The 27,427-nt window shown below is 45.0% G+C and overlaps 1 protein-coding gene and 1 long non-coding RNA gene across 3 annotated transcripts in view; one reads left to right on the plus strand and one right to left on the minus strand.

Moving 5' to 3' along the window:
- Nucleotides 1–313: 313 nt before the first annotated feature.
- LOC137342425 (uncharacterized) lies at nucleotides 314–14,998 on the minus strand. 2 transcript variants are annotated; one of them, XR_010967259.1, is made up of 3 exons: nucleotides 14,774–14,998; nucleotides 12,851–13,085; nucleotides 314–672 (listed from the first exon to the last, which is right to left on the minus strand). It is a non-coding gene; the product is annotated as an uncharacterized lncRNA (long non-coding RNA). The 2 variants fall into 2 exon arrangements; XR_010967260.1 differs by lacking the exon at nucleotides 14,774–14,998 and adding an exon at nucleotides 13,422–13,864.
- The window catches only part of cmtm6 (CKLF-like MARVEL transmembrane domain containing 6), a 75,114-nt gene continuing 61,792 nt past the window's right edge, over nucleotides 14,106–27,427 (plus strand). Inside the window, exons 1-2 of the mRNA XM_068006342.1 lie at nucleotides 14,106–14,187; nucleotides 14,474–14,961. Of these exons, the coding sequence (XP_067862443.1) occupies nucleotides 14,800–14,961 (162 nt within the window). The 5' untranslated portion in view covers nucleotides 14,106–14,187; nucleotides 14,474–14,799. The remainder of the gene's footprint in view (nucleotides 14,188–14,473; nucleotides 14,962–27,427) is intronic.

Raw genomic sequence — 27,427 nt, forward strand, 5'->3', positions numbered from 1 at the left:
ATCATGACCATGCTCCAGATCAGACTAACCATGAACAATGTCACTGAAGACCAATTAATATTTCTAAGCGGTGGAAAAACAAACCTGACAAACCCAATAATAGCATGCTTACAGCAGGGCTCAGCAATGAGGGAAGGCGTTTACATTATACAGTTCAGTATCGTAAAATGGAAAACCAATTAATAATTTAATACCTATTTTCAAACAAAAGTTAATATTATGCACAATGTATCCCTTTGAGATGTTTGGATAGCATTTTTTAAAGAAAAGAAACATTACAGCATGATTTTATTATAGAAAGCAGTTTATTCCAATCAAGTATTGTAAAAACCAGAACCATCCTTCATCCATCCTGTCTTAATAGAAGACAGATGACAATTTTGGTTCAGCATAGTTCTAATATTCATTTGATCCCCCACTACAAGTTTGAATGTCCTTACTGAGACATAAATTGATCTCATAAAACTGCCTGCTTTAATAATAATACAAAGTAATAAGAGTTGACTCTATCCTTAAAGGAAAGCATTATTTAAAATGAGTAATTGGAGCAAAGTTAAAAATAATTCTCATACAGTTCAAGTAAGTCCCAATTCAAACCTTAGTCTGCGCTGATAGATGAGGATTGAATTTCAGGAGTTCTCTCGATCATCTGCCGTAACTTCGGTGGAAAATCTGTGGAAATCCGGGAGAAATGGCATAAATAGTTATGGTGATTGATTGGGAGAACTCCTGTGGAAATTGAACCCTCTGATCTCAGTGGGGGGGGGGGGGGCAGTTGGGATGCTACAATTAGCCTAAGCATTGGTGTATTAGGGAGGAAAAACTTAGCATGAAGCTTCTTAATAATTTTATGGCTCAGTTATACACTATTTTTTGATCAATCTATGAGGTTTTTGCAGTACTGTACATCACTACAAAAGCTGCAGTATAATTAGAAGTGAATTCAGCAGTCTGACATCATATCAAATTTTTCCAACTGATGTGAGGGAAGGGAGAGAGTTCCAGACCTTAGGGCCTAGGCAGCTGAAGGTATGGCTGCCAACGGTGGAGCGATTAAAATCAAAGAGGCGCAAGAATCAAGAATTTGAGGAGTGCAGAGATCTCGGAGGGTTGTTGGGCTGGAGGAGGTTACAGAGATAGGGAGGGGTGAGGCCAAGCAGGGATATGAAAACAAGGATGAGAATTTTAAAATTGAGGCGTTGCCAGACCAGGAGCCAATGTAGGTCAGCGAGCACAGGGGTGATGGGTGAACGGGACTTGGTGCGAGTTAGGATACGGGCAGCAGAGTTTTGGATGAGCTCAAGTTTATGGACAGTGGAAGATGGCAGGGTGGCCAGGAGAGCATTAGAATAGTCAAATCTAAAGGTAACAAAGGCATGGATGAGGGTTTCAGCAGCAGATGAGCTGAGGCAGGTGCAGAGGCGGGCAATGTTACAGAGGGAAAAAATTTGCAGGGCTACGGATAAGACCAGGGGAATGGGACTAACTGGATTGCTCTTACAAAGAGCTAGCATGGGCTCAATGGGCCAAATGGCCTCCTGTGCTGTAACCATTCTATGATTCTATGTGGAAGTAGGCGGTCTTGGTGATGGAGCGGATATGTGGTCGGGAGCTTATCTCAGGGTCAAATTGGACGCCAAAGTTGCTAATGGTCTGGTTCAGCCTCAGACAGTGGCCAGGGAGAGGGATGGAGTCGGAGGCTAGGGCACGGAGTCTGTGGGGGGGACCGAAGACAATGGCTTTAGTCTTCCCAATATAAGAAACATAAGAAATAGGAGCAGGAGTAGGACACACGGCCCCTCGAGCCTGCTCCGCCATTCAATCAGATCATGGCTGATCTTTGACCTCAACTCCACTTTCCTGCCCAATTCCCATATCCCTTGATTCCCCTACAGTCCAAAAATCTATCTATCTCAGCCTTCAACATATTCAACCACTCAGCATCCACAGCCCTCTGGAGTAGAGAATTCAAAGATTCACAACCCCCTGAGTGAAGAAATTCCTCCTCATCTCAGTCTTAAATGGCCGACCCCTTATTTTGAGACTATGACCCCTAGATCTAGACTCTCCAGCCGTGGTAAACAACCTCTCAGCATCTACCCTGTCAAGCCCCCTCATATTCTTATATGTTTCAATGAGATCACCTCTCATTCTTCTAATCGCCAGAGAGTGTAGGCCCATTCTACTCAACCTCTCCTCATAGGACAACCCTCTCATCCCAGGAATTAATCTAGTGAACCTTCGTTGCACTGCCTCTAAGGCAAGTATATCCTTCCTTAGATAAGGAGACCAAAACTGTACGCAGTACTCCAGGTGAGGCCTCACCAAGGCCCTGTACAATTGTAGTAAAACTTCCTTACTCTTGTACTCCAACCTCCTAATATAGGCCAACATGCTTTCCTAATTGCTTGCTGTACCTGCATGCCAACTTTTTGTGTTTCTTGTACGAGGACACCCAAGTCTCTCTGAACACCAACATTTAATAGTTTCTCACCATTTAAAAAATATTCTGTTTTTCTATTCTTCCTACCAAAGTGAATAACCTCACATTTCCCCACATCATACTCCATCTGCCACCTCCTTGCCCACTCACTTAACCTGTCTATATTCCTTTGCAGACTCTTTGCGTCCTCCTCACAGCTTACTTTCCCACCTAGCTTTGTAACGTCAGCAAATTTGGATACATTACACTTGGTCCCTTCATTTAAGTCATTAATATAGATTGTAAATAGCTGAAGCCCAAGCACCGATCCTTGTGGCATCCACTAGTTACAGCCTGCCAGCCTGAAAATGACCCGTTTATCCCTACTCTCTGTTTCTTGTCCGTTAACCAATCCTCTATCCATGCTAATATGTTACCCCCAACCCCATGACCAGAAACTCAACTGGACCAACCACATAAATGCCGTGGCTACTAGAGCAGGTCAGAGGCTGGGTATTCTGCAGTGAGTGGCTCACCTTCCGCCTCTCCACCACCTATAAAGCAGAAGTCAGGAGTGTGACTTGCCTGGATGGGTGAAGCTGCAACAACACTCAAGAAGCTGAACACCATTCAGGACAAAGCAGCCCATTTGATCGGCAGCCCACCCACCCACTTTAAACATCGACTCCCTCCATCACCAGCGCACCGTGGCTGTAGTGTGTACTATCCACAGGATGCACTGCAGCAACTCACCAAAACTTCTTTGACTTTCCCAAACCCGCAACCTCCGCCACCTAGAAGGACAAGGGCAGCGGGCACATGGGGACATCATCACCTCCAAGTTACACACCATCCTGACTTGGAAATATATCGCCGTTCCTTCATTATCGCTGGTCAAAATCCTGGATCTCCCTACCTAACAGCACTGTGGGAGAACCTTCACCACATGGATTTCAGCGGTACAAGAAGGAGGCCCACCACCACCTTCTCTAGGACAACTAGGGATGGGCAATAATGCCGGCCTTGCCAGCAATGCCCACATCCCGAGAATGAATTTTTAAGAAAAGATGGTGTCAAATGCCAGACAATTTCTGAGAATAGCAGGACACTATAGAAAACTTGTTAGAAAATATTCAATTATTGAGAACCATTAATTACATTGAATTCACGGGATACCCTGTTTGTGCATCTATGGAGTATCAAAAGGCCTTTTGAGTATTGAAAAAACCTGCATTCAACATCTGTAGTAAGCCTTTTTAGTATGTTCTATAGTTTGAAATACCCACTAATGCATTAGATTTGGGCTTGGGAGCAATCTTGACAACACATGGGGGAAGACCTGGTGGTGGCATTTGCAAGCCAGACTCTGATAAAAATGAAGTCACCTTATCATCCTCATTCAACCCAAACTGAGAGAATGAACCGAACCATCAAGACAACCACAAGAGCCAATACCGGCCAGAACCACAGCAATTGGAACAAATATGTAGCATCACTGGCTTTTGCTATTAGAACTGCACCGCACAACAGCACAGGTGATAAATCAGCATCTATCCTCCTTGCAGGGGATTTGGCAGCCCCTTTTGATCTGGTCACGAATCTTAGATCATCCAGTGGAGTGTATGTTGGCTCCTACAAGGCCAACCTGAAAACATTGTTGAAAGATATTTATCACAGTTACTTGACTGTAGTAAATGCCACTCAAAAGACACATTACAACAAGATACTCAATTTGCTTTAATGTTGGCTACTTGGTGAAAATAAGGAACCATCATAGATTAATGGCAATGTAAAGTAACACAGCTGAACTAGTCCCTATTTACAAGGGTCCAAACAGGGTACTTGGACAATTATTGACCACTAATCATAGACTGCTAGGTTACCGGAAGGCACAGTAGCTGATGCCTTCCGTGCATGACATGCTTCAGTACAAGACATGTGAAAAGGTTTATGGTGGAGTAGAAATGAGGTATTTAAAAATATTAAGGTTACTCCGGATGGGAAACAATTCTCAATTTTGTCCTTATCAAGATCATTCTCATCACCCACTGTGACACCTTCTAATGTTTGGTTAACAGAGATACTGCCAGTGGGTAGCAAGCAGTCAGACGAATTCTCCATTAGATGAATCTGAAGAAGCAGAATGGGATGATACAGTGTCGACACTGAGGGGAATGCCACAGAATACAGATTGTCTGAGAAGACTTTCATTGACTTTGGATCACAGGAGATTGATAAAGCCTTGTAGCCTGAGTGGAACTCCAGTGATTGTGAAATCTTCTCCTCAAAACTTCCTGTTCTTGAGAAAAAAAAGTGTACTCTTTATCCCTGTGGCTTAGTTACTGAACCAGTTGTGACCTTGGTTAACCACTAAAGTGACTTAGGAAAGGAAAGCTAGGAGGTGGAGAAATACATTACGTTCAAAGAAGGCTGAAGGTCACACAGTAACTGCCAAGCAGTCACCAGGGAAATGGTTATAACTGTAGTATTTTATGTACATATGTTTCTTCAATGTTTTGATCCTAATTTGATTTTGATAGAAGTTTTCAAAATCATGAAGGGTCTAGACAGAGTAGATAGAGAGAAACTGTTCCCATTGGCGGAAGGGTCAAGGACCAGAGGACATAGATTTAAGGTGACTGGCAAAAGAACCAAAGGCGACATGAGTTAAAACTTTTTTACACAGCGAGTGGTTAGGATCTGGAATGCACTGCCCGACAGGGTGGTGAATCATAGAATCATAGAAAATTTACGGCACAGAAGGAGGCCATTTGGCCCATCACGTCCACGCCGGCTGAGAAACGAGCCACCCAGCCTAATCCCACTTTCCCGCATTTGGTCCATAGCCCTGCAGGTCACAGCTCTTCAGGTGTACATCCAGGTTTTTGGTGGAGGCAGATTTAATCATGGCCTTCAAAAGGGAACTGGATAAGTACTTGAAAGGAAAAAATTTGCAGGGCTACGGGGATGGGGTAGGGGAGTGGGACTAGCTGGATTGCTCTTAGATAGAGCCGGCACAAACTCGATAGGCCGAATGGCCTCCTTCCGTGCAATTACCTTTCTATGATTCTGTGATAAACATGTTCATTTGTTTGGCAGAATTATTACGTGGCTATTTGATGTGCTATATGCTAATATCAAAGACTGAGTGGGGATGGGGGAATGTAACAACCATGGTGCAGTTGTGGTTCTTCCCACCCATGAGGAAGGGGAAGGGGCAATTTGGTATTTAAGGCAAAGTCCAGAAGGTTTTGTGGAGAAAGAGAATGAGAGAGGCAAAAGGCAAAGTTTCTTTGCTGCTTCTGACATGTATCATTGTTACAAGTTATTATGAAAAAAACGCTGTTCTGTATACATAACTGTGTTCGGAACTTTGTCTGGAAGAAGTTGAAGAGCCTATTATCTGGTGCTTGTGTAAGTCTTCACAACAGGAAATATACCAGAGAACATTACCTTGCAACGCCTTTTACTGAGTTTTGAGGTGATCCTTACATATACATCTTTCAAAGGCCTGGTATGGCTTTTCCCTATGTCACTGACCACTATATGTAGTACCAGTGAAGTTGAGGTCAAAGATCAGCCGTGATCTGATTGAATGGCAGAGCAGGCTCGAGGAGCCATGTGGCCTACTCCTGCTCCTATTTCTTATGTACCACAAATGGCTCTCTTTCCGCCGCCTTCAGGAAACTTTCTAACCTCTTCTCAATGTGTACCACTCTAGCCTCAGATAAACTGTTCATCATCCTGTCTTTGTGACACACATAGTTATGACTTATACTGTCATTTCTCATACCACTGCCATTTAATTCCACCTTTGGCAGGTATATGACCAACTTTTCCACATTTGGCAGGATTCTCATACATGAGACCGCAAACTCACACCCACACTACACCTGTAAACCCTGGAAAAAAAATATTGTAAGATCAGATAATAAAGGTGGTTACGGAGTTGCACTTATGTTATACCCAATTAGGTTTTCGTGACCTACTAGATATCTATAACATTGTCTCTCACAACTTCATAAACTGCCATAAAATAATATGTGTCACTATCTGATAGCATTCTAATTAACAGAACTCATAGCAAATGTGAACTGTGGCCAAGGTCCTGAATTTCCTCAATGTCAGTTACGCCAGAGGCGACTAGCATAGATGTATTTAAGGGGAAGCTAAATAAGTACATGAGGGAGAAAGGAATGGAAGGATATGCTGACAGGGTTAGATGAAGTAGGGAGGGAGGAGGATTGTGTGGAGCATAAACACCAGCATGGAGCTGTTGGGCCAAATGTAATTCTATGTAACATTTGCTGCCAGAATTGAGAATGGTGGAGGCAGGGGTGCTGGTACAGATTCTGAGTTAATATGGAAATGCTGCTCTGATTCCTCTGCTTCTGTGACACTTAACTCAGACATTTAGAAAAGCTGGCTGTATCAGCTCCACTGCATTTCCATTCCGAGTTTGGGCAGCTCCCACTTCCCCACTCCAGCTTCTGGCAGCTCTGCTCTTGACAGCTGGCTCCAAAGTCACTAGCGGCTACAGATTAGCAGTTAGCTGCTGGTGACTGGCTTCTGATGACTGGCTGCTGTTGGCTAACTGAGAACTGGCAGCAGGCTATGGACTGGAGGCTGAAGGTGGTTTTAAGTGGCAAATTACATGTTATGGATGGGTGACATGTAGTGACTGGCTACTGGTTGTCGCTGGGTGCATTATAGTGGCTGGCTGCAGTTAATGCAAGCTGACTTCTGGTGGCTCTTTGCTGGCGGTGGCTGTCATCTGGCTGCTGGTAGCTGACCGGCTGACATTTTGTGCTCTATGGTCATCATTCATGACTGGTTGACTTCTGGTGGCTCTTTGCTGGTGGTGGTGGGTTGGCTGCAGCTAATGGGTTGGCTGGTCTTCCTATTCTTTATGGCTCAGCTATTCACTGGGTAAACTCTGAGTATGGTGTGTTTTTACACATGGTGAAGAAGTACACAAATCATAAAGTATTTATGGATATATAAAGCGCACTCCAAAATGCTGGTAAATGCATTAAATAAAAAATTTTAGTGTTCTGGGTTGCATGCCCCAGGCCTCTTAGAAAAATAAATCTTGTGTGTTATATACAGTATATCCGCTTCTAAAATCACTGATACGCCACTGAACACAGAGCTGAGAGTTAAAATTGATCCTCAGGAGCTGGCAGCTTTGGATCTGAATCTGAACTAATTGATGGCAATGTGACCCAGCAATTTTCTGGCAGGAAACCACGGGAGCCAGTTTGATTCCTGCCACAGCAGCATGAGGTCACCTCAATTTTAATCACCGGGTCTCGTTACCATGCCACTGGTCCAGTTCCCACCCAGAATGGTCAGCCTATGGCCACTCTCTGGTATGCAGGTAGGTGTATGGAACATAGGAACAGGAGTAGGCCATTCAGCCCCTGCCTGCTCCGCCATTTGATAAGATCATGGCTGATCTGTGATCTAACTCCATATACCTGCCTTTGGCCCATATCCCTTAATACCTTTGGTTGCCAAAAAGCTATCTATCTCACATTTAAATTTAGCAATTGAGCTAGTATCAATTGCCGTTTGCAGATGGAAAGGGGTTGTGGGAGGGAATGGGAGTGGGGTGGGGTGCAATCTGGTGTAGAGGAGGCCTAAACTTTCCTCGTGGGGCCCAGAGGAACACCCCTGCTCCTCCTCACCCCACAAAGGAAAGTAAAAAAACTTACCCTTTAGGGCCTCTTCACCTCCCGGTCCTCTTCTAATCGGCCTCAGCTTTGCGGAAAAGCCACAGCAGCTTCCCCGCCCACAGCGGATTTAAAATGCCGTCGGGGTCTGATTGACGTTATTTTAGCACATTTAAAGAAGGACCCTGCCGGCCTCAGATGGGTGCCTTTGCAACCTATTCACAATAGCTTGTTAATACTGGACACGGCGGGATGCAGGCGGTTTTCCAGCAGGTAAGTAACCTGGGGTATTTTAACTGCCCACCTTCCACATTTCCGCTGGCCGGGTAGGGTTAAACACCCCCTCCCTCCCTCCCCGGTTTTACTTCTAACGGTACAGAGTCAGATCATTAATCTAACTCCAGAGTAATTATACCACCTTCATATCAACACAAAGTGCCAGCATAGCTGCTCCCTCAAAAGTCTCCAACTTGCTAAACTACTGAGAAATCCACACAAATCCTTTCCATTTGCCTGACAAAAAGGGGTAAATTTTAACCCCCAAGAACCCCCAGGGTGGGCTGGGGGCGGGTGGTAGTAAAAATCCTCCGTTTTTAGAGCGGGACGGCATCCCGGCTCCAACGGGCCTATTTACAGGTTTGACCCAGATGTGTTTGAGTGCGTGCGTGCTTCTGAAACTCGGAAGTCCATCTAGCTTTCGATATTTAAAGGGCCAATTGAGGTATTTAAAGTACGAAAAGCTGTTAACTTTTTGTGTCCTGACCTAAACAAACCATTTTAACTTCCCCTGAACATGTCTCCCGTGGCCTCTGAAACACGCCATGGAAACAAAGGTGAGTTGCAGCCAGCCCTCAGTTGGACCTTCAAACCAGTGACTGACACATCTGAATTAAAGGTGAGTTTGTGCAGCAGGGCAATCAGTTCTCTCCAACAAACCTTTGGCTGAGTTCTTTGTGTTTAGACTGAGATTTCTTGGTTTACACTCAGAATTTTTGTGTTCACACACATTTATCTACATATTTACCTACATATATATTAATGATTTAGATGAAGAGACCGAGTGTAATGTATCCAAGTTTGCTGATGATACAAAGCTAGGTGGGAAAGTAAGCTGTGAGGAGGACGCAAAGAGTCTGCAAAGAGATATAGACAGGTCAAGTGAGTGATCGAGAAGGTGGCAGATGGAATATAATGTGGGGAAATGTGAGGTTATTCACTTTGGTAGGAAGAATAGAAAAACAGATTATTTTTTAAATGATGAGAAACTATTAAATGTTGGTGTTCAGAGAGACTTGGGTGTCCTCGTACAAGAAACACAAAAAGTTAGCATGCAGGTACAGCAAGCAATTAGGAAAGCAAATGGCATGTTGGCCTTTATTGCAAGGGGCTTGGAGTACAAGAGTAAGGAAGTCTTACTACAATTGTGCAGGGCTTTGGTGAGACCTAACCTGGAGTACTGCGCACAGGTCTCTTTATCTACGGAAGGATATACTTGCCTTAGAGGCGGTGCAACGGAGGTTCACTAGATTAATTCGTGGGATGAGAGGATTGTCCTGAGAGGTTTAGTAGAATGGGCCTATACTCTTTGGCGTTTAGAACAATGGGAGGTGATCTCATTGAAACATTTAAGATTCTGAGGGGGCTTGACAGAGTAGATGCTGAGAGGTTGTTTCCCCTGGCTAGAGAGTCTAGAACAAGGGCATAGTCACAGGATAAGGGGTCAGCCATTTAAGACTGAGATGAGGAGGAATTTCTTCACTCAGAGGGTTGTGAATCTTTGGAATTCTCTACCCCAGAGGGCTGTGGATGCTGAGTCATTGAGTATATTCAAGACTGAGAGTGATAGATTTTTGGACTCTGGGGGAATCAAGGGATATGGGGATCAGGCAGGGAAATGGAGTTGAGGTTGAAGATCAGCCATGATCTGATTGAAGGGCGGAGCAGGCTCGAGGAGCCGTGTGGCCGCTCCTGCTCCTATTTCTTATGTTGCTATGTTCTTATTTTGGACCCCTTCAAATTGACATCATCAGGATGGGAGGCACAATGGATTTATTCAACTGTACATCTGAGGAGGAGGCACATCACCATCCATAGCAGGTTCTGGGAGTTGTAGCTCCACAAGACAGAGGTGCGCCACAAGGACCTGCAGATAAAAGCGGAAAGGGGACCAGCGGAGGGGCCGAGGTAGCAGGAGGCACTACCCGTGTGACAGAGTGTACAGGCAGCGGCTGAGCTTCCTGGACCTCTCTGGGGAGCAGTGTCTATGCAGGCTCAGATTGAGTTGCCAGGTGGTCGCAGACATCTGCACGCTCCTTCATGCAGAGCTGCTCCCGGCTGGGCCTGGTGGCCACGCATTGCCCGTCGCAGTCAAAGTCACCACTGCCCTCAATTTTTTCACCTCCAGATCCTTCCAGGGCGCCACCGGTGACATCTTCAGAATCTGTCAGTCATCTGCACTTAAGTGTATACGACAGGTCATGAATGGCTTGTTTGCCAGGACATCAGACTACATCAACTTCCTCATCGACAACATCAGCCAGACTGAGAGGGCAGTGGCTTCCAGTCTCTGGTTGGCTTCTCAGGGGTGCAGGGTGCAATTGATTGCACACATGTAGCATTCCGAGGCATGCACATGAACCAGGAATGTTCATCAACCGAAAGGGATATCACTCCATCAATGCGCAGCTGGTTTGCGACCACCGGAATAGGCTTCTGCAGGTGTGTGCCAAATTCCCTGGCAGCTGCCATGATTCCTTCACTTTATGCAAATCCAACATCCTGGCTCTCTTCCATGCACAAGACAGACTTAAGGGCTGGCTCCTTGGAGACAAGGAATACCCCCTGCAGATGTGGTTCATGACACCTATGAGAAACCTCACCAACGAGGCACAGCAACGGTACAACGACAGTCACATCACCACCAGGTCTGTCAATGAAAAGCTCAAAATGTGCTTCGGGCGCCTGAGTCAATCTGGGGGAAACCCTTCAGTGCTCACCGGCGAGGGTGTGCAGAATAATAGTCGTGTGTTGCGTCCTGCACAACATCACTCAGCAGAGAGGGTTACCGGTGTAGGAGCTCGAATGCGCTCATGAAACCTGCACATCTGCTGGCAACATTGAAGAGGAGGAGGAGAAGCGGGCTGAAGATGGACAACCCATTGGCACATGGCTGCTTGTGATGCCAGGCAGTCACTCATATCTAATAGATTCTCATAAGGAGATCAGCAAACTGAAGATAGTGAACTACTCAGACCACCTGGAACAACCACCACCAGCGCCAGCACCCCCCCGACTTGCACAAAACAAACCTTAAACCACACATACACCCATTGTAAACGCGCCCAATGGGTGGCATCAAGTCTTGGCGTTCATGATGAAGCACATGCAAAGGCGCTTTCATAAAAATGGACAAAATGAAGGAATCATGGCAGCTGCCCGGGAATTTGGCACACATCTGCAGAAACCTATTCCGGTGGTCGCAAACCAGCTGCACATTGATGGAGTGATATCCCTTTCGGTTGATGAACAGCCCTGGCTCATGTGCATTTCCTCGGATTGCTACATGTGTGCAATCAATTGCACTCTGCAACCGTAGGAAGCCAGCCAGAGACTGGACAAGTTGTACCAGTGGTGGTGACAATTATAACATTTAATATGCATGTAAGAAAAAACAAATATAAATGAAAAACATGACATTTCGTCGTACATCCTTATGCATACCCTTGGTAATTACAAAATCTTAGCCTTCCTCTTCCTACTGCTTCTACGTGGTGCACCCTTGTGCCTTCAGCAGAGGTAGTGGGCAGGTTGCTCAGATCCCTGCCCTGACTGCTAAGATGCTGTCAGCCTATGCCCTCTGGGTTTTGGAACCCATGAGGGCCCCGCCAAAGACTGCTCCACCTGCACCTGTGCAGGGGCAGACTCGGCCATCGGGAGAGGAGGCAGCATTGCGGGTACTGGTTGGGGGGGGGGGCAACGGGTGAGACATGGGTGTGCTTTGAGTGGAGTCCCCACTTCCATGTCCCCTTTTGCTATCATCCCTCTCCAGGGCCACGGCCACATCACTCCTATCACTCTGCTAGACAACAGCTTGGAGCACGTCTGTGACGCGTTGTAAGGCCACTGCTAAAGTTTCTGCAACAGAAAGGTTGGCATCATGAGTCCGCATGGCCGTTGTCATGGACTGAACGGACTCATTTGTGAGCTATGCTTCAAGCTCAATGGAGACTGTCATTCTCTCCATTGCAGACATTCCCACTCTTACCTGTGCCGCAATTCCACCAATGCTGGAGGTGGACTCCTACATCCTCTCCGCTATCGTGGAGAGTGTGCGTGGCACATCTTCAGGCACCTCGCAAAGATGCAGCTGTACCTCTATCATTCTCATTCTCAAGGATAGCCCCCGGGGTTCAGCATCTGCGTCCAGCTGAACAGAGCTTGGAGAGGAGTGCGCCCCCCCACCCCCCCCCAACGCAGACTCTCCACAGCTGCCCCTGCCACCAGTGTCGGTTTGTGCTCATGTGTGAGTGGTGAATCACCAGGTGACAATCCAACTATATGCCCAACAGGACCCACCAAAGTGTGAGTATCTGCGCTGGTGCATGGCTGGATATGATGTGACAGTACGCCCTAAGAGGCATGGAGCTCCTCTGAGGAATCGCCCTCATCATGTCGCATGCCTCTTGAAGGCCCTGGAAGAGAACATAAAGCAATATTAAGAATCATTGCAGAAGTTATTTTGTGATGAGCATACCGAGGTGAGCAACAGGTCAATCATTGATAACATCAATTCATGTTGTGGGTGAGGGATGTTAAAGTTCTGTCACCAGACGTTTGCAGGGTGCCAGTCTCGGCATCTCCGACAACTAGGCATTGGAGCGTTCGGCTCAGCTCCAAGTCCTCCTCCTCTGCCTCTGTCAGGGCCACTGTTTGTGGAGACCCCCCCCTCCAGTCCGACACCTCTTCCATGCATTTTGCGCTCTCTTCTCCTACAAGGGGAGAAAGAACAGACATGTGAGTGAGTGAATGTAACGAGGTCACCCGATGGATGCATTGCTTTGGGTGAGGCTGACAATGAAGCAAGTGCATCAGAGGGTGACTATCAGACAGATTCATCACATTGCATCAGGATTGGGATAAGTGGAAGATGCACAAATGGGGAGGTGAGGAAGTGCACAGAAAGTGAAGGTAAGTTGATAAAAAGACTTAAGTGGGTGTGAGGAGTGATGTGATGGAGTAGACTTGGCAAGACAGTGTGGGGGAAGGGGGGGCAATGTACACCACAGGATGTAGGTGAATTAGTAATTGGACTCATCTTTCCTGACCTGGTTAGGTCATTAAAGCGCTTCCTGCATTGCATCCATGTCCTTGCAACAATGCTCCTGCTGCTCAGTTCCTTTGCCACCTTGAGCCTGGCCTTCACTGTGGCAGAGGCAGGGCACTTCCTCCTATCACCCGGGTATGTCCCACCTGCTCCTCACACCTGCCAGTAGCAACTCAAGCGAGGAGTCAGTAAACCAGGTGCCGGCTTCATCTTTGTTGCTCCATGTCTTCAAATTCCTCCTTTCTCCCTCAAAACCCATGATTGCAATGTCCCTTTAAATACTCCAGTCCCCAGCACATCATTCAGGCACGCAGTGTGCGCGCTGCACAGCTTGGAGATGCGAAACCCGCAAGTCACCTTAAGGGTCTTCAATTGAGTCGCGATCGCTTGAGACAACGATCGATTGCAAAAAATTTTCGGCCACATTCACCACCACCAAACCACCCCCCCCCCCCCCCTCCCAAGTTCCCACCAGTATGTTAGAATTTACCCCAGAATTTCCTCTGCAACCACAAGTGTCACCTATCTAGCCCCAGGGAATAACTTGCAAAGGTCAAGTGATGAGACACGAACCAGCAGGGAGTGCAAATTCCCAGTGGAGGCCGGGCCTCAGAACCCTTCTCGAAACTGAAATAAGGAAGTGAAGCGGCTGAGAGAGAGAGAGAGAATCACATTAAATCTAACTACAGGGGAGAGAGAGAGGTGGGGGGGGGGGGGGGGAAACAACGGGCATCGCCACAGAGCCGGCCAGGGCTGCGGGCCACCCGGTAGGCGGACTGAGGGGGGGGGTGGTGGTGGTGGTGGTGAGGGGGGGGGGGGGGGGGTGATGAGCAGCGCCGGGATCGATCAGTCGGGTAATTCAGCAGCTCATCGGGGCCGCGCCGATCCGATGGCGGAGCGTGAGCCCGAGCCGAGAGTGTTAGTGAGCGGGATCCGATTACACGGCGGGCCGGCGGGCGGGCCGGGCCGGGCTCGTATCCGGATCCACCGCCTCGTCTCAACAGAATAAAAAAACAAACCACCATCTCTCTCTCTCTCTCTCTCTGTTTGCAGATTTGTCTTTTCTTCAGACGAAGAAACGCGAGGATCGACCGGCGGATTTTTCGGAGTTAAGAAGAAAGGGCGGAAGGAAAGGCGTTTGGACAACTTGCGGATGGACGTTTACTGACGGGGTATTTTTGAGGGTGTGATCGGCCGTAAAGGTTTTTTTTTTGTTAAAATTTTAGTTTCGGTTTCGAATTTTAAAAGTAAAAATTCCGAATTTGCGTGTTTTTTTCTGACGCGGGGTTGGGTTGGGGGTTTTTTTTTCCCCCCCCCCCGCAGAGGGAGAGAGAGAGAGAGGGAGAGGCTCACGTTATAGCCGGGGCGCTGCCTGTTCAATGGTCCGAGAGAGAATGCCGCATTCAGAGGGACAAGGCAACGGAGCCATGAGCTCGGAGGAGGTCTACCAGAAAACGACCGAACCCATCGAGGACACCGGCAACTTCTGCAACCTCAAGTACTTGATCACTGGCAGAGGGCCGCTGAAAACCGTGCAACTGGTGAGTTGCCCGGGGCAGCTTTCACTATTGGGCATCAAGCTGGTGTCTGGGTTGGGATGGGTTGTCCCACGTGGATGGGCGAGCTATTATTGGATTTCTTTCGCTAGAAGGAAAGAGCAATCGTTTTAAATAATTGGCTTCAGGGACTTAAGTGAATTAACAGGTGAAACTATTTTTTTTTTAAAATGGAGAAACATGTATGACTCTGGTTACAATCTTCCAATCCTCCTTCGATAGGGAGGTGGTGCTGGAGGATTGCAAAGGTTAATATACCCCTGTTCAAAAAAAGGGGAGAGGGATAAATTTGGCAACTATAGGCCAGTCAGCCTAATTTTGATGGTGGGGCAACTTTGAGATATTAACCTGGGACAAAATTAATTGGTACTTGGAAAAATATGGGTCAATAAATGAAAACTAACACGGATTTGTTAAAGGCAAATTGTGTTTGACTAACTTGATTGAGTTCTTAGATGAAGTAACGGTGAGGGTAGAGTGATTGATGTGTATATGGACTTTCAAAAATGTGTATATGGACTTTCAAAAGGCATTTGATAAAGTACCACATTATAAACTTGTTAGCAAAATTGAAGCCTGTGGGATTAAAGGGGCAGTTGCTGTGTGGATATGAAATTGCCTAAGAGACAGAAAGCATAGAGTAGTATGAATGGTTGCTTTTAAGACTGGAAGGATGTGTGCAGTGGTGTCCCCAAGGTTGGGACCACTGCTGTTTTTGATATATTAATGACCTGAACTTGGGAATACAGGGCATAATTTCAAAGTTGCAGATGTAGGGGGTGGTAGTGTGTGTCAGCTTCACCTCTGACTTCTGAGCGGTTCGACTCGCTCCCACTCCCTTGGTTCTAGACCGTGGACTTATTTGGGGGTTGTGACAAAAGTGCAGCAGACAACTGGTTTTGGTGCAAGAAACTTTGATCTTTTTTCAAGAGAGAAAATACAACACAACAATCTTAACACTCTAATAAAATGGGGAACACTTCGATACACATGAGGGAAATTACAGTAGAAAGATACCTCATTCTCCCAATCCCACTTTACTAGCTAAGTTGGGCTCTAAAGGACCAGGGATAATACTCACCAAACGAATCCTTGACAGTTGAGCTGGTTCGCGATTTCGGGGTTCGCTGTATGTGTTGGTTGGTGTCTGCCGTACCCCGGACGCGGTAGAGTACTTCAACTGCGTCGCTGGTCAGTCTTCGCGAGTCCGCTGATGCGGTAGGGTGCGTATTGAATTTATCGGGTGAGTATCCACTTTTCTTCGTAAAGGGATAGGATTTAGAGTCTTTTGAGTAGAAAACTTACCCAAGGGTAAGTCAGGAATAGATTGTAGAGTGGAAACTTTGCAGACCTTCGGTTTTCTCCCGAGTTGGTTTTCTTTGGTCGCGGTGGCCCAATATTACCCGGTTGGTAATATATGGTTGGTTGTTTCGTAAGGCCCTAGTTGCCGCAAGGTGTTTGATGGTCACTGAGGCTGTTGCTCTAATTTCTTCTTGTGTGTCGGTCTGCTTCTAGAGCTGCTGACCTTCTCTGTTGAACTTCTTTCTGTTGCCCCCTCGCCTTGTTGAACTGTCGTCTTCCGAGCTGTCGAACTCCTGGCTGAACTGCCTTCTTGAGAAAACGGGCTTGAAGGCTCCTTATCTGCGCGCCAAATCTGACCCTGTTAATTGTAAGATTTTGGCGGGCTCGTTAAGAGTAACTTGTTTGTGAATGTGTAAAGTGGTTTCGGGATGGTTCCATGAGTTGTTGAGCGCTTGCTTGATTGTGGTCGTTGTGCTCAGGCTTCGAGTTTCCTGACTGGGCCTGAGATTTCTATGGAGTGGGGTGATTGGATTTGTTTTATGCATGTTTTGGATGGGTCCTGTAATTTGGGTGGGGCTGCTCTTCCGTGGGTCTATTATCTGAATGTAAATGTTTGATAGGGGCGGAGTGAGGTGTCACAGTTCCCCAGACAGTTTGATTAACTCCAATATTCAAACCGTCTATTACAGAGGTTGATCCCAACTCCTGTTGCAGCCTTTTCCTTTACAAGCCCAAACATGCCTTATTTTTAAAAATACCAAATCTTGGTTTTTGACCTTGAGTCACCCACTGTTAGGCCCAATACATTTCATCACCCTGAAATGGTTAGAAAAGAGTCCAGAGTCCTTTTCTTTAGGGTTTTTCTCCGAGTTTTGGGGGATCTGTGAATTTTGAGAATCTTACACAGATGACACAAAACTGTGAATTTAATAAACGGTGAGGAGGATAGTAACAGACTTCAGGAGGACCTAGACAGACTGGTGAAATTGGCAGACACATGGCAGGTGAAATTTAATGCAGAGAAGTGTGAAGTGATTCATTTTGGTAGGAAGAATGAGAAGAGGCAATATAAACTAAATGGTACAATTTTAAAGGGGATGCAGGAACAGAGAGACCTGGGAATATACGTACACAAGTCTTTGAAGGTGGCAGGACAAGCTGAGAAGGCTGTTAAATAGACTTACGAGATCCTCGGCTTTATAGATAGAGGCATAGAATACAAAAAGCGAGGAAGTTATGCTAAACCTTTATAAAACACTGGTTCAGCCCCAGCTGGAGTATTGTGTCCAATTCTGAGCACCACACTTTAGGAAGGATGTCAAGGCCTTAGAGCGGGTGCAGAGGAGATTTACTAGAATGGTCCAAGGAAGAAAGACTTTAGTTATAGAACTATAGAAAGTTATGGCACAGAAGGAGGCCATTCGGCCCATCCTGTCCATCCTGCTATCCAGCTTAATCCCACTTTCCAGCATTTGGTCCATAGCCCTGTAGGTTACAGCACTTCAAGTGCACATCCAAGTACTTTTTAAAAGTATGTGGAGAGGCTGGAGAATCTGGGGTTGTTCTTCTTTAGAACAGAGAAGGTTAAGGGATGATTTGATTGCGGTGTTCAAAGTCATGAAGGGTTTTGATAGAGTAAATATGGAGAAACTGTTTCCGGTGGCAGAAGGGTTGGGATAACCAAAGTACACAGATTTGCAGTAATTGGCAAAAAAAAGAGGCGCTATGAGGGGGGGAAAATCTACACAGTAAGTTGTTATGATCGGAAATGCACTGCCTGACAGGGTGGTGGAAGCAGATTCGATAATAGCTTCAAAAAGGAACTGGATAAATACTTGGAGTGGAAAAATTTGAAGGTGTATGGGGAAAGAACAGGGGAGTGGGACTAATTGGATAGCTCTTCCAAAGAGCTGAATGGCGGCCTCCTGTGCTGTATCATTCTATGATTCAAAGACATTCACGTACTGGACATAGGGTTGCCAACTGGTTGGACATATTCATGCAGGTTTCATCATAAGACTTCCCACCTCCAACGGCCCTACATAGTCAAACAGCCTTTTCCCCCGATTTCCAATATTTCTATGTGTAAAATGAAAGTGTTCAAAGAAAATGAAAAAAAAAACACTTTTTTTAATGCCTCTATTATATTTCTCCTGGATTGCTCACAGCAGTGTCCTGGAGATTAATCTTCAATTCTTGGAGACTCCAGGGCAATCCTGGAGGGTTGGCAACCCTTGCTGAACACCATCAAATTGGGCTTTAGATCATGTGATGAAGGGAAGATGAAGAGGTCCACAGCTTTAAGGCCATGGAACATAGGAACAGGAGTAGGCCATTCAGCCCCTCGTGCCTGCTCCGCCATTTGATAAGATCATGGCTGATCTGTGATCTAACTCCATATACCCACCTTTAGCCCATATCCCTTAATATCTTTGATTGCCAAAAAACTATCTATCTCAGATTTAAATTTAGCAATTGAGCTAGTATCAATTGCCATTTGCGGAAGAGAGTTCAAAACTTCTACCACCCTTTGTGTGTAGAAATGTTTTCTAATCTCGCTCCTGAAAGGTCTGGCTCTAATTTGTAGACTGCCCCTTACTCCGAGAATCCCCAACCAGCGGAAATAGTTTCTCTCTATCCACCCTATCCGTTTCCCTTAATATCTTATAAACTTCGATCAGATCGCCCCTTAACCTTCGAAACTCCAGAGAATATAACTCCAATTTGTGTAATCTCTCCTCGTAACTTAACCCTTGAAGTCCGGGTATCATTCTAGTAAACCTACACTGCACTCCCTCCAAAGCCAATATGTCCTTCCGAAGGTGCAGTGCCCAGAACTGCTCACAGTACTCCTGGTGCGGTCTAACCAGGGTTTTGTATAGCTGCAGCATAACTTCTGCCCCCTTGTACTCCAGTCCTCTGGATATAATGGCCAGCATTTATTAGCCTTATTGATTATTTTCTGCACCTGTTCATGACACTTCAATGATCTATGTACCTGAACCCCTAGGTCCCTTTGGACATCCACTGTTTTTAACTTTTTACCATTTAGAAAGTACCCTGTTCTATCCTTTCTTGATCCAAAGTGGATGACCTCACATTTGTCTACATTGAATTCCATTTGCCACAGTTTTGCCCATTCACCTAATCTATCAATATCGCTTTGTAATTTTATGTTTTCATTTACAATGCGGCAAACTTAGATATGAGACTTTCTATGCCTTCATCTAAGTTGTTAATAAATATTGTGAATAATTGAGGCCCCAAGACAGATCCCTGCGGGACTCCACTAGTCACATCCTGCCAATGTGAGTACCTACCCATTATCCCTACTCTCAGTCGCCTTTCGCTCAGCCAACTTCCTAATCAAGTCCGTACTTTTCCCTCGATTCCATGGGCTTCTATCTTAGCTAACAGTCTCTTATGTGGGACCTTATCAAATGCCTTCTGGAAGTCCATATAAATAACATCTATTGACATTCCCCTGTCCACTACTTTAGTCACCTCTTCAAAAAATTCAATCAGGTTTGTCAGGCACTACCTACCTTTCACAAATCCATGCTGGCTCTCTCTGATTAACTGAAAATTCTCAAGGTGTTCAGTCACCCTATCCTTAATTATAGACTCCAGCATTTTCCCCACAACAGATGTTAGACTAATTGGTCTATAATTCCCTGGTTTCCCTCTCTCCTTTCTTAAAAAGCGGAGTGACGTGTGCAATTTTCCAATCCAGAGGGACAGTTCCTGAATCTAGAGAACATAAGAAATAGGAGCAGGAGTAGGCCAATTGGCCCCTCGAGCCTGCTCCGCCATTTAATAAGATCATGGCTGATCTGATCCTAACCTCAAATCTAAATTCATGTCCAATTTCCTGCCCGCTCCCCGTAACCCCTAATTCCCTTTACTTCTAGGAAACTGTCTATTTCTGTTTTAAATTTATTTAATGATGTAGCTTCCACAGCTTCCTGGGGCAGCAAATTCCACAGACCTACTACCCTCTGAGTGAAGAAGTTTCTCCTCATCTCAGTTTTGAAAGAGCAGCCCCTTATTCTAAGATTATGCCCCCTAGTTCTAGTTTCACCCATCCTTGGGAACATCCTTACCGCATCCACCCGATCAAGCCCCTTCACAATCTTATATGTTTCAATAAGATCGCCTCTCATTCTTCTGAACTCCAAAGAGTAGAGTCCCAATCTACTCAACCTCTCCTCATATGTCCACCCCCTCATCCCCGGGATTAACAGAGTGAACCTTCTTTGTACTGCCTCGAGAGCAAGTATGTCTTTTCTTAAGTATGGACACCAAAACTGTATGCAGTATTCCAGGTGCGGTCTCACCAATACCTTGTATAACTGCAGCAATACCTCCCTGTTTTTATATTCTATCCCTCTAGCAATAAAAGCCAACATTCCGTTGGCCTTCTTGATCACCTGCTGCACCTGCAAACTAACTTTTTGATTTTCTTGCACTAGGACCCCCAGATCCCTTTGTACTGCAGCACTTTCCAGTTTCTCGCCATTAAGATAATAACTTGCTCTCTGATTTTTCCTGCCAAAGTGCATAACCTCACATTTTCCAATATTGTATTGCATCTGCCAAATCTCCGCCCACTCACCCAGCCTGTCTATATCCCCTTGTAGGTTTTTTATGTCCTCCTCACTCTCTACTTTCCCTCCCATCTTTGTATCATCTTCAAACTTTGATATGTTACACTCGGTCCCCTCCTCCAAATCGTTAATATAGATTGTAAAGAGTTGGGGACCCAGCACCGACCCCTGCGGAACACCACTGGCTACTGGTTGCCAGTCCGAGAATGAACCATTTATCCCAACTCTCTGCTTCCTGTTAGATAACCAATCCTCCACCCATGCCAGAATATTACCCCCAATCCAGTGATTCTTTATCTTGAGCAATAATCTTTTATGTGGCACCTTGTCGAATGCCTTCTGGAAGTCCAAATACACTACGTCCACTGGTTCCCCTTTATCCACCCTGTACGTTATGTCCTCAAAGAACTCAAGCAAATTTGTCAGATATGACTTCCCCTTCATAAAGCCATGCTGACTTTGTCCTATTAAATTATGTTTATCCAAATGTTCCGCTACTGTCTCCTTAATAATAGACTCCAAAATTTTACCCACCACAGATGTTGGGCTAACTGGTCTATAATTTCCAGCCTTCTCTGCCTACTACCCTTTTTAAATAAGGGTGTTACATTAGCAGAACTTTGAAAGATTATAGTTGGGGCATCTGCAATGTGCTCACCTACTTCCTTTAAAAACCCTGGGATGGAAACCATCTGGTCCTGGGGATTTGTCACTCTTTAGTACTATTATTTTCTTCATTACTGTTGCTTTACTTATATTAATTTTATCAAGTCCCTGTCCCCGATTCAATATTAGTTTTCTTGGGATTTCCGGCATGCTATCCTCTTTTTCTACTATAAATACTGACGCAAAGTAATCGTTCAACATGTCCGCCATTTCCCCATTGTCAATGACAATATCCCCCTTTCAGTTTTTAAGGGGCCAACACTGCTCCTGACCACCCTCTTTTTCCTAATGTAACTATAAAAGTTCTTCGTATTGGTTTTGATATCCCTTGCAATTTTCTTTTCATACTCTCTTTTCGTAGCTCTTACTATCTGTTTTGTGACCCTTTGTTGATCTTTGTATCTTTCCCATTTGCCAGGATCTGTGCCATTTTTTGCCTTTTTGTATGCCCTTTTCTTATGTCTTATACTGTCCCTTACCTCTTTAGTTGTCCGTGGCTTTTTTTTTGGCAAGTAGAGTTCTTGCCCCTCGGGTATAAACCGATTCTGTATCATGTTAAATGTTTCTTTAAACATTTCCCACTGATCATCAGTCGTTTTATCCATTAACAGATTTGCCCAGTTTACTGTGGACAGTCTCTGTCTCATCCCATTGAAGTCTGCCTTACCCAAGTCTAGAATCTTAGCAACTGACTCACTATTTTCCCTTTCAAACACTATGTTGAACTTGATCATGTTATGATCGCTATCGGATAGATCTTCGCATACAGTTAAGCCGTTAACTAAATCTGGTTCATTACTCATTACTAAATCTAGTATGGCTTGCCCCCTTGTTGCCTCCAGGACATACTGCTGTAGAAAACTATCCCGAACACACTCAAGAAATTCACTACGTTTCTGACAGTTGCTAGTCTGCTTTTCCCAATCTATGTGAAGGTTAAAGTACCCCATTAAGACCACTATGCCTTTCTTACACGCATGTCTAATCTCCGCATTTATACAATCTAGCACTTCAGAGCTGCTGCCAGGGGTCCGATACACAATTCCCACTATCGTCTTAGATCCTTTCCTATTTCTCAATTCAACCCATAAGGTCTCTGTTGGCTGCTTACCTCTCGTTATATCCTCCTTTATCATTGAAGTGAGTTCATCTCTAATCATTAAGGCTACTCCTCCCCCTCTTCCATTTTCACTATCTCTCCTGTAGACCTTATAACCCGGTATATTTAGTACCCAATCCTGGCCATCCTGCAGCCATGTCTCAGTGATAGCTATCATGTCATACCCCCCAATTTGAATTTGAATCTGTAGTTCATTTAATTTATTCCTTACACTCTGTGCATTTGTATATAGAACTCTTAATTGGGCCACACACCCGAGCCTGACCTTCAGCTTTGATGCTGGGTTAATCGCCTTACACCTTCTAGTTTTCACTTCATCTGTAGTGTCTAAAGTGCACTTTCTTTCTGCTGCTCTACGCTTTCCCCTATCACTTGTTCTTGGACAACTGTTTGTACTATTTGTATTGTAGATTTCCCCTGGGTCTTCCCCTCTCTTGCTGCTCTCAACTTTACTCCCTTCTGACTCCCCTCTCAGGTTCCCATCCCTCTGCCACTAGTTTAAACCTTCCCCAACAGCACTAGCAAACATTCCCACGAGGACATTGGTCCTGGTCCTGGTCCTGGTCCTGCTCAGGTGTAACCCGTCACGCTTGTGCAGGTCCCACCTTCCCCAGAACCGGTCCCAATGTCCCAGGAATCTAAATCCCTCCCTCCTACACTATCCCTCCAGCCACGCATTCATCCGGTCTGTTCTCCTGTTCTTATACTCACTAGCACGTGGCACCGGTAGTAATCCTGAGATCACTACCTTTGAAGTCCTGCTTTTTAATTTATCTCCTAACTCCTTAAATTCACCTTGCAGGACCTCATCCCTTTTTTTACCTATGTTGTTGGTACCGATATGGACCACGACTACTGGCTGTTCACCCTCCACCGCCCGCCCCCAGAATGTCCTGCAGCCGCTCCGCAACATCCTTGACCCTAGCACCAGGGAGGCAACATACCATCCTGGAGTCACGTTTGCGACCACAGAAACGCCTATCTGTTCCCCTTACAATTGAATCCACTATCACCATAACCCTGCCACTCTTCTTTCTCCCCTCCTGTGCAGCTGAGCCACCCGTGGTGCCACAAACTTAGCTCTTGCTGCTTTCCCCTGATAAGCCATCTCCCCCAACAGTATCCAAAGCGAATGGGAAAGAATGAAATAATTTATAGTCCATTTATTTTTGGTATCAGTCTCAGAAGAGTACCAATATAATGACTGCCATGCACTGCTTTCCCTGACTTTTATAATCATCATCCTATGCGCTTTCCTTTGGCCCAACGGAGGCCAATGAGGAAACCTCCAGAGCACAGTGACAAGCTAAACTGGAGCTTTGTATTTGGCAGCACAGCTATTGCTAACCTGACAGCAAGTGGGTAGGATTGGATGATGAGCAGGGGAAGTTACTGATATGGGTAAAGAACAGAGAATGGAGTCATGGGGAACCACTGGTTGAGAAGGAGGAGGAGGAGAGAAAGCTAGAAGATGAACTATTAACTACAGCACACACTGTGCATTCTGAGAAAACTAGACAGCCATGGACATGATAGTTATTTAGTAAGATACGTAAAGGCAAATTTAATATTGTATTGAGATTTTTCTCTATGTATGGAGTCAGTGAACTAAATATTCAAAGTAATTCCAGGATTTCAACATAAAAATAACATTACAAGAAATTGAAAGGGTCTCCTGAATGTTGAGAGGGTTGTCCTATGAGGAGAGATTGAGTGGAATGGGCCTATGTTCTCTGGAGTTTAGAAGAATGAGAGGTGATCTCATTGAAACATACAACATTCTGAGAGGGTTTGACAGGGTAGATGCTGAGATGCTGTTTCCCCTGGCTGCAGAATCTAGAACTAGGGCTCAAAGCCTCAAGATAAGGGGTCCATTTAGGACCGAGATGAGGAGGCATTTCTTCACTCAGGGTTGTGAATCTTTGACATTCTCTACCCCAGAGGGCTGTGGATGCTCAGTTGTTGAGTATGTTCAAGACTGAGATCGATAGATTTTTGCACACTAAGGGAATCAAGGGATATGGGGATTGGGCGGGAAAGTGGAGTTGAGGTCAAAGATCAGCTGTGATCTTATTGACTGGCGGAACAGGTTCGAAGGGCTGAATAGCCTACTCCTGCTCCTGTTTCTTGTGTGCTTAACTGGATCGGTGCTAGAACATTGGCTCCTGCTGCTTCTTCCTCCACCTTCTGCTGGAGTTATGCCGACTCGGGGAGAGAGTGGGAATATGATATAGAGATGGAGGATCAGCCATGACCATATTGAATGGCGGAGCAGGCTCGACTGGCTGAATGGCCTACTCCTGCTTCTATTTTCTATGTTTCTATGACTCCCCAGCATAACTCCACTAAAAAATCTAGGCTGATGTTTTTATATTTAGGGGGATGTACAAATTTATTGTAGAAGGTTGTCACTGGATGGGTAAGCTTAATCAATAATTACTGATCTGTCAGTTTTTTTCAATGTAAGTTTGTCTTTTCAGAAGGAATCATATTTATGGTGAACTTGTTGTTTAACCCATTATTCTGTTTTGTGGAATAGATAGAGCTGGGATGATGATCATTGAATGCAATCCCTGTAAAATGTCTGCTCTTGTCACTGGTAGCTTTAGTGACTGATAATGAACTATCTGTATGTTTCACATATTCCATCTTCGCTGAAGATTTGTGAAAACAGCAAATACTTAACAGCGATCAATACAAGGATTCAAGAAAAAAAAACTGTAAATATGATTATTTTGGAGAAATCACATTAATGTTTTTCAAAAGAATTGTGATCTACAGGCAACTAATTAATACTCATGGCATATAGCAAAGTAGTAACCTTCCCCATTACAGGATATCCCAAGACCCTACAATGACTTTTTCTTCCATATTCATTGCTAAAAGTACTCCCTCCTCCCCTGTTTTTAATTTACAAAACGAAACCTTTTCACTTACCATGAAGTGGTTGTCCACCCAATTGGGACTCCCATCTTCTTGCCATTTCTAAGGCTTGGTATTCAGCTTTGCTTCTCAGCACACCTGCTATCCACTGAAGGAGAGAGCACATATCAGCAGTCAACCTTGGCAATGAGCCTGGTAACCACAGTTCAGAGGCCTAGCCACTGAATGGTAAGAGTTAGTGTTATGTTAAAACAGAAATTCAACAGTAAGTTTATCTAACTATGTGTATACGATTAAAAGTCTTTTATATAGTGTGTGTCACCAAAAAAAGTCTTGTTTTTATGATTGGCTCAAATAACCATGTGATTCACTCATATATGGATGGATAGGAAAAGCTATAACTGACCACCTTATTATGTTGCCCCACAAATAACATTAATATATAAATACTAGTGGATGTCTGGTGTCGTTGCTCACGGTAAACTGGAAAAGTGTGACAGGGAAAGTGTTAAAGGAAGTAAGTGTGACACTTACACAAAGTTCACATTATATGGAAGACTTTTAATATATAATTTCCCATGGCTTTGCTCATGGTGTGTTGGAGGATAACAATACAGGTGTTATCAGCAAAGTGTGATGGGGGAAAGTGTTACATGAAGTCAGTGTGATACTTAAAAGAAACAGGTCCCAATAAAATGCTGCAGGCTTCTGCATAATACTAAAATGGTGTTTGGAGTGACTTATCCATGGTTTGAGAGTGGGAAGTGGGACCAATAAATATAAGAACTAAAAAAATTAATTATTGTTGTCACCTGGGTCCAATTAATTGAAAATGACTGACTAGATTATTGGGTTAGGTTGGGGAGCAAGAAGCAAAAATGAATTAAAAGGCTGTCTGGTCAGGTGCTCCTGGGACAGGTGTCTTGTCTGTTCAGGAGTGGGAACCAGAGCAATTAAAAAGGAAGGGCCACTGAATTAAATTTAAAATTAGTTAATTGGTAATTAATCAAATACATTATACAGTCCTAGGTGGCGGGGCGGGGCGGGGCAGGGGGGGGGGACAGTGAGAGCAGGTGGAAGAGAACTAGCAGGACCACGCCTTGTGGGCAGCAGGAGAAAGAATCCAAGCACTGACTGGACAGCAGGAGAGAGCAGGAAAAGGTGGTGTGAAAGAGGGCAAAGTATGTGGCTGGAGAACTAGCTTGAGCAACTCATGCTGGGACAAAGCCTTGCAAATGGCAGGAGAGAGAAGCCAAGAGCAGACTGGTCAGTAGGAGACAAGAGGGACTAGGCAGTGCAGCACAAAGAGGAAGGGGACTAGTGTACAATGGATGATATTGCTAACATTGGCCTCCGATTAGATAGGGGAATTCCATTCTTGATCACTATCCTGTGATCCCTGTTGGAAGTATACACATGCGGATCTCGGGTGACAGTGGGATTAGGCTTGGCAGAGATGCCCATGCAGCCAAATACCCTGCCAATATTCACTGTCTGCACTTGCATATGAGTCATGATCACCTGGACACGGTAATGTAGAGTGACTACTGATCATAGAGGAGAATGGGGTGGAGAATAGTGTCAAAGGGAAATAAATCATTTGAAATTATTAAAGTTGTAAAGTTTCTCATGGGTCATGTGTTTTGAAAGTAGGGTGATTAGTGCAGTTCATTACTTGATATTTATGTAATTTTTGGGGGGAATTCCCAGAAACCGGTATTTGCTGCTTCTATTGTAGTATGACACACAGTTGTACTTTCCTATTATCACTACAAGCCATTGGTGTATACTGAGGTCTTTGTTATTTTGCTGCAGTGCAGATGACTGATTGGCAGGGCCAAACAAAATAATTCCTTGATTACTTCATCAAATG

Source organism: Heptranchias perlo, chromosome 2 (genome assembly GCF_035084215.1).
Source record: "Heptranchias perlo isolate sHepPer1 chromosome 2, sHepPer1.hap1, whole genome shotgun sequence".
Lineage (NCBI taxonomy): Eukaryota > Metazoa > Chordata > Chondrichthyes > Hexanchiformes > Hexanchidae > Heptranchias > Heptranchias perlo.